This window comes from Canis lupus, chromosome 19 (genome assembly GCF_003254725.2).
Source record: "Canis lupus dingo isolate Sandy chromosome 19, ASM325472v2, whole genome shotgun sequence".
NCBI lineage: Eukaryota > Metazoa > Chordata > Mammalia > Carnivora > Canidae > Canis > Canis lupus.
In genome coordinates, this window is record NC_064261.1 from 43,731,965 (window position 1) to 43,744,709 (window position 12,745).

Genomic DNA, 12,745 nt, shown 5'->3' on the forward strand with positions numbered 1-12,745 from the left:
GATTTTAATGTTTTTGAATGGCTAATGTCAGGCTTATCGAACTATTCTAGCAAAGAGACGGCTTAGATGAAAACACATTTATTGAAAATCAATTTCTTAAGGTAGAATTGGTAAAAGCTACCAAATGTAATATATACATTTCTATAAACAAATGAAATTAGTATGTCTAGGGTTATCAGTAACTTTTTAAGAAATTGTTTATTGAAAGAGAATTTTTTTTTAGATTTATTTATTTGAGGGGGGAGAGAGAGAGACATAGCACAGCGCACACAAGCAGGGGGAGGGAGAAGCAGGCTCACCACCAAGCAGGAAGAGCCTGACACAGGGCTTGATCCTAGGATGCTGGGATCATGATCTGAGCTGAAGGCAGACACTCAACCAACTGAGCCACCCAGGCACCTCTAATCTTGTTTTAACAGAAACATATTTGCTCCCAGATTACCCAAAGGTATCAATGGGAAATTCCACTAGCCTAATTTTCATAAATTGAATGAAAGAAACTAATAATCATTTGTATCTTCAAAGATTCATCTATATTTAATAGAAAATAAGTTTTAAAAACTCTCACCTTCATTTACAAAGAAAAACAATTTTTATGAAAGTGAGATTTATATATATTCAATATCATCTTGATTTTTCTCATCTTTGAGAACTACTTCAAATTTTCCTGGTTTGTATTAATTTTTATATAGTGACAAACAGCTATCAGAATTACAGCTATCGATACTTTTCCTATTACATTCAAATAAGTTTCTTTGCAGCTTTTAACGTGATATTTGACAAATGTTATTTTATTTCTAATATATACCTTAAAACTTACTTCTCTCCCAGAAGTACATTTATTTTTACATGGTAAATTATCCTTCCCATCAAAATAATATCCTTGCTTTAGTAAATGTTATTGCTCCCTTTCGAATAGTTAGATACATTGTATTTGTTTTACAACAAACGTGCAAATTGTTCACAGCCCATAAGGTCTAAATTTTGCTTTTGTAAGCAATTTTCATTTTATTGCAGAATTTGGAGGAGGATTTCATGTCATGTTCTGCAGATATTGTAATGAGAAATAGGTTACTGGGTGGTTTTCCCCATTCAATAGAAGAGAAAAACTCATAAACTTTTTTTCCCAAAAATATAGAAGGTTTTTCTTGTAGATAAGTCTTTTTATTAAATTTCCTATCAATAAATTATCATTAATATAAATATAAGCGTGTGTATGTATAATCTCAACACAGTATGTAAAATATTTGCTTTGAAACTTTATTTAAATCTCTCATTTATGATTCTAGTCTCAGCTGCTTGAATTTTTATATCTCTCTTGTTTCCCCAATAGATGCTTTATTTTATTAATTAGTTTTGACATGTGTACATATTCAAGAACCCTATTCATAGCAATTCTTTCAGGTATCATATACATAGACTTTATGAATGATTAAATATGTTGTCTATTTTAACTAGAATTCTCCTTCATTCTATGACTCCTTTTGAAAAGTCAAGGTGAAAATACTAATTTTAAAAAAATATCAATAAGTATTTCTATATGAGAGATCTTATAAAGTAATTAAAATAGATTTAACATGGCACTCAGGATGATGCCTATTTCTACCATAGCGGTTTTCTAAACATGGCATTTCTGAGCACTAAGTACTTATATGCAGGCATTTTATTTTATTTTTTCATTTTTATTTTTTTAAAGATTTATTTAATTATTTTAGAGAGCGAGAGAGAGAGAGCATGAATGGGATAGGAGCAGAAGGAGAGGGAGAGAGAAAATAGAATCATTGAGCAGACTCCCCGCTGAGCAGAGTCGGACGGTGGGGGGGGGGGTCCATCCTAGGACCCTGAGGTCATGACTTGAATTCTTCACTGACTGAGCCACCCAGGCACCCCATATGCAGGCATTTAAAAAATATTAAACCTCATTTTGAATGTTATGTCAAAAAGTGACCATCTGATATTCTATAATTTTTAGATTTCTCCAAGATTGTTATTCTAGATTTAAATACATTCAGGATAAACACAAGGAGAACTACACTGAAATTTAAGTTTTTAGATAGATAGATACTGATTCTATGATATAGAGATTCTGTAGATACATAGAAATACAGAATGTATATATTATATAGATAGAACTAAAGAACTATTTATAAACTATGAGTTGAAATTTTAACTAATTATCTGTAACAATTCCATGACACATGCTCTGATTTTTCAGGAAACACATGTCTATTGATTATGCAGAAGTCACTGGTGATATTTTTTCTGCTTCATTGGGTTTCAAAATATTTACTGCCAAAATTAATTATTTGATACATATTCATCTCATTAAGACTTATTTTGGCTCATTTATCTTGTTTCATTTTACCTACAACACAATGCTTGTGTTTTAAGCCTGTAAATTTAACCAACTCTTCTTAATATAGTATTTGAACTATGTGTTAAACAAATATACCTTTTTTAATATTTGAGTTTTTAATCTGTTTTTGCACAGGGGGGAATGATTATTGTAGTTCTCTGGTTACATTTACATGCAATAAAATCCTATCAATGTAGCTAAATTAATCAAAATACTAGAAATCCAGAGATTACAAATGGCAAAGTGGTTATTTGGCTAAATTTGCCATTAGATAGAAATGGCTTGTCATAGAATGTCAATGTTGGCAGGGAAAAAGGTACAACATCTCTGCAATACACATGTATTTTTCTCTAGCATGCTTTAAAGAAAGGTATTTAGCTACTATTTAACCCCTTTAGTAGTGAGAAATGAGGCGGCTCATTCCAATGTAAAGATAGTACTTTAGAGTACTTTTTCTCATATTGAACAGTCTGCTTCCCAACTCATAATCCCAACCTTTGAAACAACTCAGACTAGGTCTGCTCCCTAATCCGGGGCTTCATATGTTTGAACACAGCTAATAAGCCATCTTTGCTCCAGGAAAAACTCCTTCCGAAGGTGCATGTCTGGAACATGGAATCCTAATGCTTTGGGATGTACAAATGTATATACATTACAATTTGTCAAAATTCCTCTTAAAATACCATGTTCATTAATGCACATAGTACCCCAGATGTGTTCTGATCAGTGCAGAACTCAGTATAATAAAAATCTAACCTCTGTAATGATCTTAACTGGCATAAGACCGTCTCTGTGTTTTGTAGGAGCATGCCCTATTGTTGATTCATACAGAGCTATCGCTCTGTTAAAAACACTGACTTTCAAATGAATCGCTCTTCCTGAGATTTTCCCACACTTACATCATCAATTTTAACCTAATGCACAGCTTTAATTTTAATATCATGCTCATTTGCATCCTCTATTCAACATGAATCAAACAGAAATGTTTTCAAAAGCTATTTCTGTCAATCAATTTTGTCAGTGAATCACGCTCTTCAGGAAAACGGTACTAACAAAACCAATTAGGATATTAGGGGTGATTTATTTTTAGTGTACCTGCACTCGGTCCTAATAATTCATGCGCTCTATTTTTTTTTTCTTCCTGTGTACATGAAAAGTACTGTATTATCCAGTGTTGCAGTAAATAAATGATTAGCCCATTTCACTTCAAAGATGGGAGGAAGAACGAGGGAAGAAATGGGAACTCAACAGTTGCATACATATTTATGTGCTGTTAACATGGCAGGATCTCTCTAAACACTGGGTTTTTCTTGCCTTTTTTTTTCTCTTTATGTTCAACATATATTGAAAATCACTTTGGCATTTTTGTCTTTCTGAGTACATTTTTACAATTTTTATGCCACATGATTATAATGAGTGGCTTATATAGATACTCCTAATTTAAATACTTTTACCAGAAAATACTATGATGCATTTTAAGTTCTACAGCTCTTTGGATTGAATAGTATTCATTATCTCAAATTCCAATGTATCATGTGATTTTCTATTTTTGATGAGACCCTACCTTGTAACTGACTGGAAGGTCCTGACAATCTTGAGAACATCCACTGACTTTCTTACTCAAACATTCATTTATATGGCAGTTTCTCTCATCTGAGCCATCGCCACAGTCATCCTTATTGTCACAAAGACTTCCACTGGGAATGCACCTGCCATTTTTGCACATAAAAAATGAACTGTTGCATGACTGTTCTGGAAAAAGAAAATAAAACAAATGGAACATAAAGGGCATGCCATTGCTTTATACTACAATTGCTGAAAACATTCACACGTATGATAACTTATCTGTCAAAAATTAGTTAAATTTATATACATATAAAATCCTCTATATGTAGTGTAGCATTTTATACACAAAACATTAAAAAAAACAAGGGCAAACTGTACTTTCATGTTCAACACTTACTGAAAATCTTTCTTTGCCATGAACATTAGCACTCAAAATAAGCACCTATAGGCAAATTAATGAAGTCTTTCTGTCTTCACCTATATTGTGAAGAATTGACTCAAAAGTATAATGAGAGTTTGACATTTCCCTCAAGCCACAGGTCTCTGAGAAATTATATGTCACTAAAAATTAAGAATCTAGAATAGGTAGATATTCCTAGATTCTTTTTCTTCTTGGAAATATAACATTGACATTTTTAAGTCAGGGCATAAAAAGGACATTTGTGGTGAATAATAGTTGTTCCAAATATAGCTATGGAAAAGAGTTTAGGTTTTGGAGCTACTCATAACCTGATGACTTGAACATTATTCATTATCATACATGATAAAAGAAAGCCTATTAACATGTAAAGTACATGAGAAAAAGTAATTGGGTTTATTTTAAATATATGACTATGTATTTGGTCTTTGGAATAGTGAAATGAAAAATAGTCCAAGTTTGGCTATGTATATATTTCTGTTCAAATGATATGCAGTTTGCTTTATTTTGGCTAAGCATCATTAATACAGACCTTCTCTTAGTAAATCTCAACTTACTTTGTTTGAGCTTTCAAATAGGTCCAAATAAGGAAACTGTTTTCACATAAAATCACATATTAAGAAAAAATGATTTTTTGAAAGGGGTCAGGGTAATGGATCCATTTGGTGCATTGCCTCAAATCTTCATATTTTAGCACAGATTTAAATTTCTAAAACTAGCTTGACAACATAGTTGATTGCTAAGATCCTCCATGGTATCACTTGAAACATCACATGCTTAATTATTTGCATTTATTTTCATTGAATATCATACTAGACTGAACTGAAAATCAGAGTCACAGTTTTGCCATTGAAAAGCAAATTTTGGAATAAGCATATTATATATCTTCTGTACCTGCACTTTTGCACTTTGGGTTTAAAGGTGCTTCATCAGAATGATCAGGGCAGTCAAAGTCCCCATCACACTGCCATTGAGTATTTAAGAGACATCGTCCATCAGCACAACTAAATTCTTCTGCAGTACACTCTCGGTATCCTAGAGACAAAGAAAGTAACATTCTAATTCATATGACAAATATTAAATCTGCATTCCCTAACGTACACCATACCTAGTTAACCATGGGACCTATCTATGTCTTCTATAGAAAATGTTTCTTATTCCTTTTTGGGATAGTGGTCATACTTGTAAGAGATATTTGTGGTTAAGAAGTGGGGTTAAGGTCCAGGAAAGAAAATAAAAAACAAGGCAATCTTATTGTTTCTAGGTGAGGAAACAAAAGTGCAATACTCAACGATACTGTCTCTATTCACCTATAATCTATGTCCTAAAGATTTTCCTTTGAATGGAAAACAAGAATAAAGCTATTAATGTTTTTTCAAGACTAAGCTTGGTTAGGTATAGTACCAGAACATATGGATGAAGTGATTCCGAGTTACAATGATAATTCTCAGAAGCCATAATGCCATGTTTATGTTTGGGAAGCAGCATTTGGAAGTTTAAAGACATTGTTAAAAAATTTTTTTAAAGTCAATTTATAAAGCAATAAGCACACAACTATTGTAATTATCCTACATATTGATACTTAGAGGCACTAAAAAGCTTTATTCAAATCACAGTATCAACCCGTCAATTTTTAATGTTCATATCTATGCCTATTTATAAGTAAAACTCATTTGATTTTGACTATTATGAGTTTTAGATTGAATTTTTCCTAAGTTTCTTAACAATGAAAACTGTCATTGCTATTAGAAACTTTCTGGTAAACCTGGTATATATATTTTACTTTTGAAGATAGGAAATAAGATATGTATGTTTGTTAACAAATAAATAGAATACCAATAGAAAAATATTTCAACAATGATAATACAATTGAAAGGTTTGTCATACTGAATGGCAAACTGCAGAGTTTAGAAACAATTTTAGTTTCCCTGCTCTTTCTTCCTCCCTTGCCCTCTTCACTAGTTCATTCTCCTTGGTCAATATATACATTACATTCAAGTCTCTCCCAGCCCAGTGACAATAAAAATCCATCAGAGGAGCCTGGGTGGCTCAGTCAGTTAAGCAACTGACGCTTGATTTAGGCTCAGGTCATGATCTCGGGGTCCTGGGATCAAGTCCCCAGTAGAGCTCCATGCTCAGTGGGAGTCTGTTTGAGGATTCTTTCACTCTTCCCTTCCCTCTGCTCACTCACACTCTCTCTCTTCTCTCTCAAATAAATAAAAATAAAAATCTTTAAAAAAATAATCCATCCACATAACTCTTATGTACACATTATCCTTCTTTCCTACCACTCTACCCAGCATTCCCTTACTTATCTCCAGTTCAGCCTCCATTCATTCAATCCATTTCTACAACATCTACCTTCTTAAAATCCTCTTGAAGCCAGCAAATACCAAGTGACAAGTGTCAAATTCAAGGGTGTATCACACTCTTATATATTTCACTTTCCTGCAGCATTTGATATTGTTGAGCATACTACCTTGTAAATAATTTCCTGGTTTAATATTTACAATCCATTCCCCATGACGTTGTCTTACTTTGGCTGTTTCCTTGTATCCTTCTTTCTGTATGAAGTCCTCTCCTCTTCCATCCTAAAATATTGCAGGTGAAGCCCTAACTTCAATCTTTAGCCTATTGTTTTCCTCTTTTCCTTTCTGCAGTGTTGGCTGTTTTCAATTTTTTTCATATTTTGAATATCAGCTTTATGCCGATGGCCAGCAAATTAATTATATTTGCAGAGATCATACTGGTGACCTCTGGAACTAAATTTTCAAACACTCACTGTATAACTTCATGTTATTGTCTGATTAACACTTCATATTCAAAACATCCAAAATTTATTATTATTATTATTATTATTATTATTATTATTTACATTTCTCTTCTCCTACATCAGGAAAACTTGGCCCTTAACCTCTTGTGTTCCAAAGCCCATTAATGATGGTAACGCCATCCACCAAGTCATCCAAGCTAGAAATTCTCCTTTATCCTCCATATAGGACTCTAAATGAATCCTGACCCATACTGTTCTTTCCATTCCACCATTTCTGTCCTGGTTTATCATCACATCATTAATCACCAGAACTATTGCAATTATCTTCTAGCTAGCTTACTTTCCACCTAACGGCTCCCCTGTCCCAGGGCAATATTTTATCCACTCTGCTGAAAAAGATGATTCTGAAACATATTTTGACTGTGGCATTCCCGTTTCAAATGTGTGCTGTCAACTGAGAGCCAAAATAATTAAACACAAATTCTTTAACATTATATTTCAGACTTCCCCGGATCCAGTTTCAACTTTCTAATTTCAATTTACCTCACAAAAGACTATTATTCTTCAACTATGTCAATATGTAGCCATTTGGAAATATAAATAGAACTTTCTATGTGTCCAGAACTATTCTAAGCACTTTACAAATATTAACTAATTTAATTCTCTCAACAGCCGTAAGAGTTAAACAATGTTGTCTTTTATTTTTTTACAGATGAGGAATTGAGGTGCAGAAATGTGAAATAACTTCAAAGGTCATACAGATACTAGGCGTCCGAGCCAGAATCTAGACCCAGGCCATCTGGCTCCAAGTCCGTGATTTTAACCACTGTGTTATTTTATCTACCATCTACACATGACTTTCTCTAACATTCTCTCTGCTTCTATTCTTTAGTGCTTCAAAAAATTTTTTAAATAATTTTTTCTAAAGATTGTATTTATTTATTCATGAGAGACACAGAGAGAGAGAGGCAGAGACACAGGCAGAGGGAGAAGCAGGCTCCCTGCAAGGTGCCTGATGTGGGACTCAATCCCAAATTCCGGGATCACACCCTGGGCCGATGGTAGGTGCTCAACTGCTGAGCCACCCAAGCGTCCCATAGTGCTTCAAAAATTATTCTCTCAGCTCTGATCCCATGTATTGTGATTCTTAGTCACATCTGACAACGTGTGCTATTATTCTAGTGTGTATTTCTGATTTTCCTGTTTGTCTGCAATTTCTTCTAGTGGAATCTGTCTCATTCATTTCCATATCAACTGCATAAGTGTCTAGCAGAGGGAAGATACTCAATCAGACATAACTCTACTTCAAATTTACATCTCAAGGTATGATGCACCTTTTAAAATATCACATCAATACCATGACTTAATGGTGAAAAGATCATAAAAACTGGGATCCGCTGATTTCAAAGAGATTGTTATCAAAGACCAAGACTATAGACACAACATAAGGAGAACAAAGGAGGGTACTAAATCTACTGCCTTTCATGATTATATGTGGATTTTATGGCTTTTCATCTTATATTTATTCATGTACACATTTAAGTTTTTGTGTTTTACAAAAATACTAGGTTTGTGTAAAATTTCAATTTCAAGTAAGAACTTTTCATGATTTTCACTACAAAAGTTACATTTGTATCTATATATACATTATATATGTGATGGTCAGATAAATATATATGCGATGACAAGACAAATGTCACAATAATATTAAATTTTAAGAAATAAGCACACATGTAAGAAGATAAGGTGAAAGAAGAATATTAATTATACAGCTTCTCTGATAATTGTGAATTCTATTTTTTCTTCATTCAAATACTTGATTTGGCTATAAGATTGAATTAGCTAGCCATATATTGTTTTTCAACCAAGACATTTTATAACTATTTCCCCCATGTGCTTCCTAATAAGAACATATTATATGTAGACATGATCTCCAAATCAATGTATAATTACGCATTAGAGTTTAAAGAGGTTATTGAGGTACTACTATGGATAACTGAGCTTACATGCCCTTAGTGATACTAAGAAATGTGTTGTTTTTGTCATTTATTTATTTCCTGAGTCATCCTAAAAGACCATTATTTAGCCAAAGAATGTCTTCCATGAAAAGTCTGAATATGCTTACCACACTGCAGTGACTCATCTGAGCCATCTCCACAGTCATCATCATGGTCACAAACAAATTGCTTGGGGATGCACACTTTATTATGACACATGAAAGCATTTTCATCACATGTATTATTGGGAGCTAAGAAAGATATCACAAAGAATAAAGTTAGATGAGTCCCTATTTTACTTTTCCCCATGTGAGGAGTTTGGGGAATGTATGTTATTATACTCAATAATTATAGTTATTTAGAAAAAGAAAAGTTTGCTCAATATTCTATTCATAATATATATCAACTACATATAAATTCATAATATATATTAACATACAGACATATACCAAATATATGAATGTAATTCAAAGTTTCAGTATTAATACATTCAACAATTCCAGAGTGACCGAAAATTTCAGGACATTTAGCAGTCTGTAAGTTTGCTCAGGGATGAATTCAAACATTCATGTGATAAAAAACAAACAAACAAACAAAAACAAAAACAAAAAACACTCAACTGTAATAATGTGGCTAGATTTTTTCTCTCCTCATTCCTTTACTAATATTAGTAAAGTGATTAAAAAAAATTAAAACCTTGCTTTCTTGTGAAAAATGGAACTGAAAAGACTACCAAGCGCTAATGCTTATGATGAAGTGAAAAGAAAGCATCAAAAGAGCTAAGAAAGTTATTGTCTCTAAGATGAAAATAAAACTTCTGGGTTAAATTAAGATCTATGGTGTGATAAGCCCAAGCATTAAGCACCACATCAAATTAGGGATATCTATCCACAAAATGGAATATCGATTCTTTCGGAATCCTGAGCCATGACAATAGTGCTGTAGCTAAGGTCCTAACCAAGGGGGAGAACGGTTGACCAAAAAGTCCAATAACTTTCAGCAAAAGTTCGAAAGCTGGTAACTTGTGCAGAGTGAATTAATGTTAATATGCACAGAACAATATGCATAGAAGCACAGTGGTTTGAAGAGATCATTTTCAATTACCTTGTCTTGTTTAAGGGATAAATGCTATGGTAGGACTCAAGGTTTGGGGTATTTTGAATGTAAAAAAATCTTCTATATAATGGATGTTAACTAAACTTATTGTGGTAATCAGTGCACAATATTGCATATACCAAATCATTATGTTGTACACCTAAAACTAATACAATGCTATATGTCAATTATATCTCAGTTTTAAATAAAAAAGGACTATGAAACATGGCATTATAGGATACTAGAAAGGGGAAGGCTTTGCAAAGGGTCACTCTGCTACTTATAATTTGTATCCTGAGGAAGGTATTTACCTTCTTGCTGCATCTGTTTCTTTATCTGTTTAATGGGGATAATAAAACCTATCTGATAAACTTCTTGCAGGAACTAGATAAGGTATATGAAGCAGATCAGCTCATTTCAGGAACTCAATAAATTCCAGGATGCTACTTAAATTCCTATCTGTGTAACAATTATTTTTGGCAGATCCTCAAAAACATTTCACTGAGATACTTTGGGAACTCAATAATGCAAATAAAAGCACCTACCAAAATAATTGACACATAATGGGCACTTGAAAAAATTTACATGACTTCTAACCTCCTTCCATGTCTTAATAGGCACTTCCCTCTACATAGAACACCTCTCTCTTTTTTCTCTTTGTTCTTTACGACTCAATAACGTTATTTTTCTTGAAATCCTTCAGTGACACTTCTAGTGTTTTTTGTATATTATTTCTTTGTGATGACCTCGTATCATTTCTATATTTCATCTGTCACTTAAGGCATAATTATTCTTTTACAAGCCCTATTGGCTCCCTACCCCCAGACTTCCCTGTCTTAAAAAAAGGAAATCTCTGCTTTCAAGTCCATAATGACTAAAATAGAGACACGACTAAGTAAAACAAAAAGGATTCCTTGGGTTTAATCAAGTGTAATTTATTTTCAACAAACTTATCTTCAAAAATGATGTGGAAGCCACGTAGGAGCTGCCCATTATAATCAAAGTAAAATGCAGTTACTAATAACTCCTCTAACTTTGAACTGTATGACAGCTTATATAACTCCAGTGAATTATGCCAATTCTAATACGTGAATTCTTTTTTTTTTTTTTTTTGAAACATAAGCAACAGAGGCTTATTTAGCATTAACGCTTTCAGGTCACTTGAGTACAATTTGTTGTATTTTAGCATAATTTACTTAATAGCACCCATGTGTTCCAAAAGTGCTAATATGCCTCCCAGAGTGTTAACTTGCTACAATAGCAACAGTATACTGGGACCATCTGGTCCCTGAATTGAGGCATAATCCTTTATTATGTAGCCCTCAGTAGCCCCATTGACCTTTACAGACACACAAATCAGTTTCAAGATCAAAGTGAATCATTCTATTATAGCAGTGAGTTCTGTGCTCATAGGCCTGCCTCAAAGTTTGTTCTTCCTTCTCCACTTAACTACCCCTTCCACCTCCACACACTGCACACCCGCATACACACACACCTACGGTACGGCTTCAAATACAGTTGTAAAGACCTCAAGACGGGTCCTTGGTGAGATAATTAGCAGAATTCACTTTAATGAGCAGAACTCACAGCGCTGTTTCTGACAAATTGCTCATCTCAATAGATCCTCATGTGACCTTGGGACCTGCATTCAAATACTCGGCTCCTTCATTCTCTTGATCAAGCAAAGGAATTTATCTAAATTTTTACTGTTGAGCAATTCCGTGAAAATTTCCTGAGGTGACCAAGAGTCAGAGACTTAATAAATCGTCTGACCTCCTAAGGTGTTCCCCCAATCCCCTGGCTTCATTCAGCTATAGCCATACTATTTTTACCTGACCTAAGGGTTAATACCCTCTCCGTAGGACTAATAGGTGTTTACTGACCTTCTGATCAGTAGTTATTTGGGATCACATCAGCCATTTATAGAGTGTCCGTAATAGGCAATCTAAAAGCCTTTGTGGGGTTAGGGTTGGGGTTCTAGAAAAAAAAATAACAAATCTCCCACAGTCACACACACATCAGGAAGCTACATAACCTCAGAAGCGAAATGATGAATCTGGGTTCATCAGAATGGTTTTAAAATGGGTAGTCTCCCTCTGCATGTTTGAAAAACTCTGAACAGCAGGTAGAGGGGTTGCTGGACTATTATGGTGACCACATGGCACCTGATGAATTCTGATACTACTTATGAGTCCAGGGATTGGGAAAGTGAGAGAAAATGTGATATGGTGAGTACTGCAAAAGCAAGAGTCTGCCTTCCTTCACACAGAGCCCCACGTGTCCTACCACAGCCCGCTGTGGAGAGCTCATCACTTCCGTTAGGACAGTCCCTTTCACCATCACACAGCCAGTGTCGTGGCACACACGCGTGGGAGCCCTGGCAGCTGAACATGTCGACTGCACAGGTCGCAGCGCCTGAAACCCAAGGAAAGAAGGCTATTAAGATCACTACACGTCTGCTGGGAAAGGGCTCAGGCTTATATTCCCTGTAGAGAGAAAGGAAACAGAAGAATGCTGCTGAAAAGGAAGAGATTATTGCT

At 34.2% G+C, this 12,745-nt stretch overlaps 1 protein-coding gene across 1 annotated transcript in view; it reads right to left on the reverse strand.

The window, feature by feature from the left end:
- Nucleotides 1-12,745, reverse strand: part of LRP1B (LDL receptor related protein 1B) — a 1,837,374-nt gene that overhangs the window by 241,578 nt on the left and 1,583,051 nt on the right. The window contains exons 52-55 of the mRNA XM_049097407.1: nucleotides 12,492-12,620; nucleotides 9,239-9,361; nucleotides 5,235-5,375; nucleotides 3,921-4,108 (exon numbers count right to left, since the gene is read on the reverse strand). Of these exons, the coding sequence (XP_048953364.1) occupies nucleotides 3,921-4,108; nucleotides 5,235-5,375; nucleotides 9,239-9,361; nucleotides 12,492-12,620 (581 nt within the window). The remainder of the gene's footprint in view (nucleotides 1-3,920; nucleotides 4,109-5,234; nucleotides 5,376-9,238; nucleotides 9,362-12,491; nucleotides 12,621-12,745) is intronic.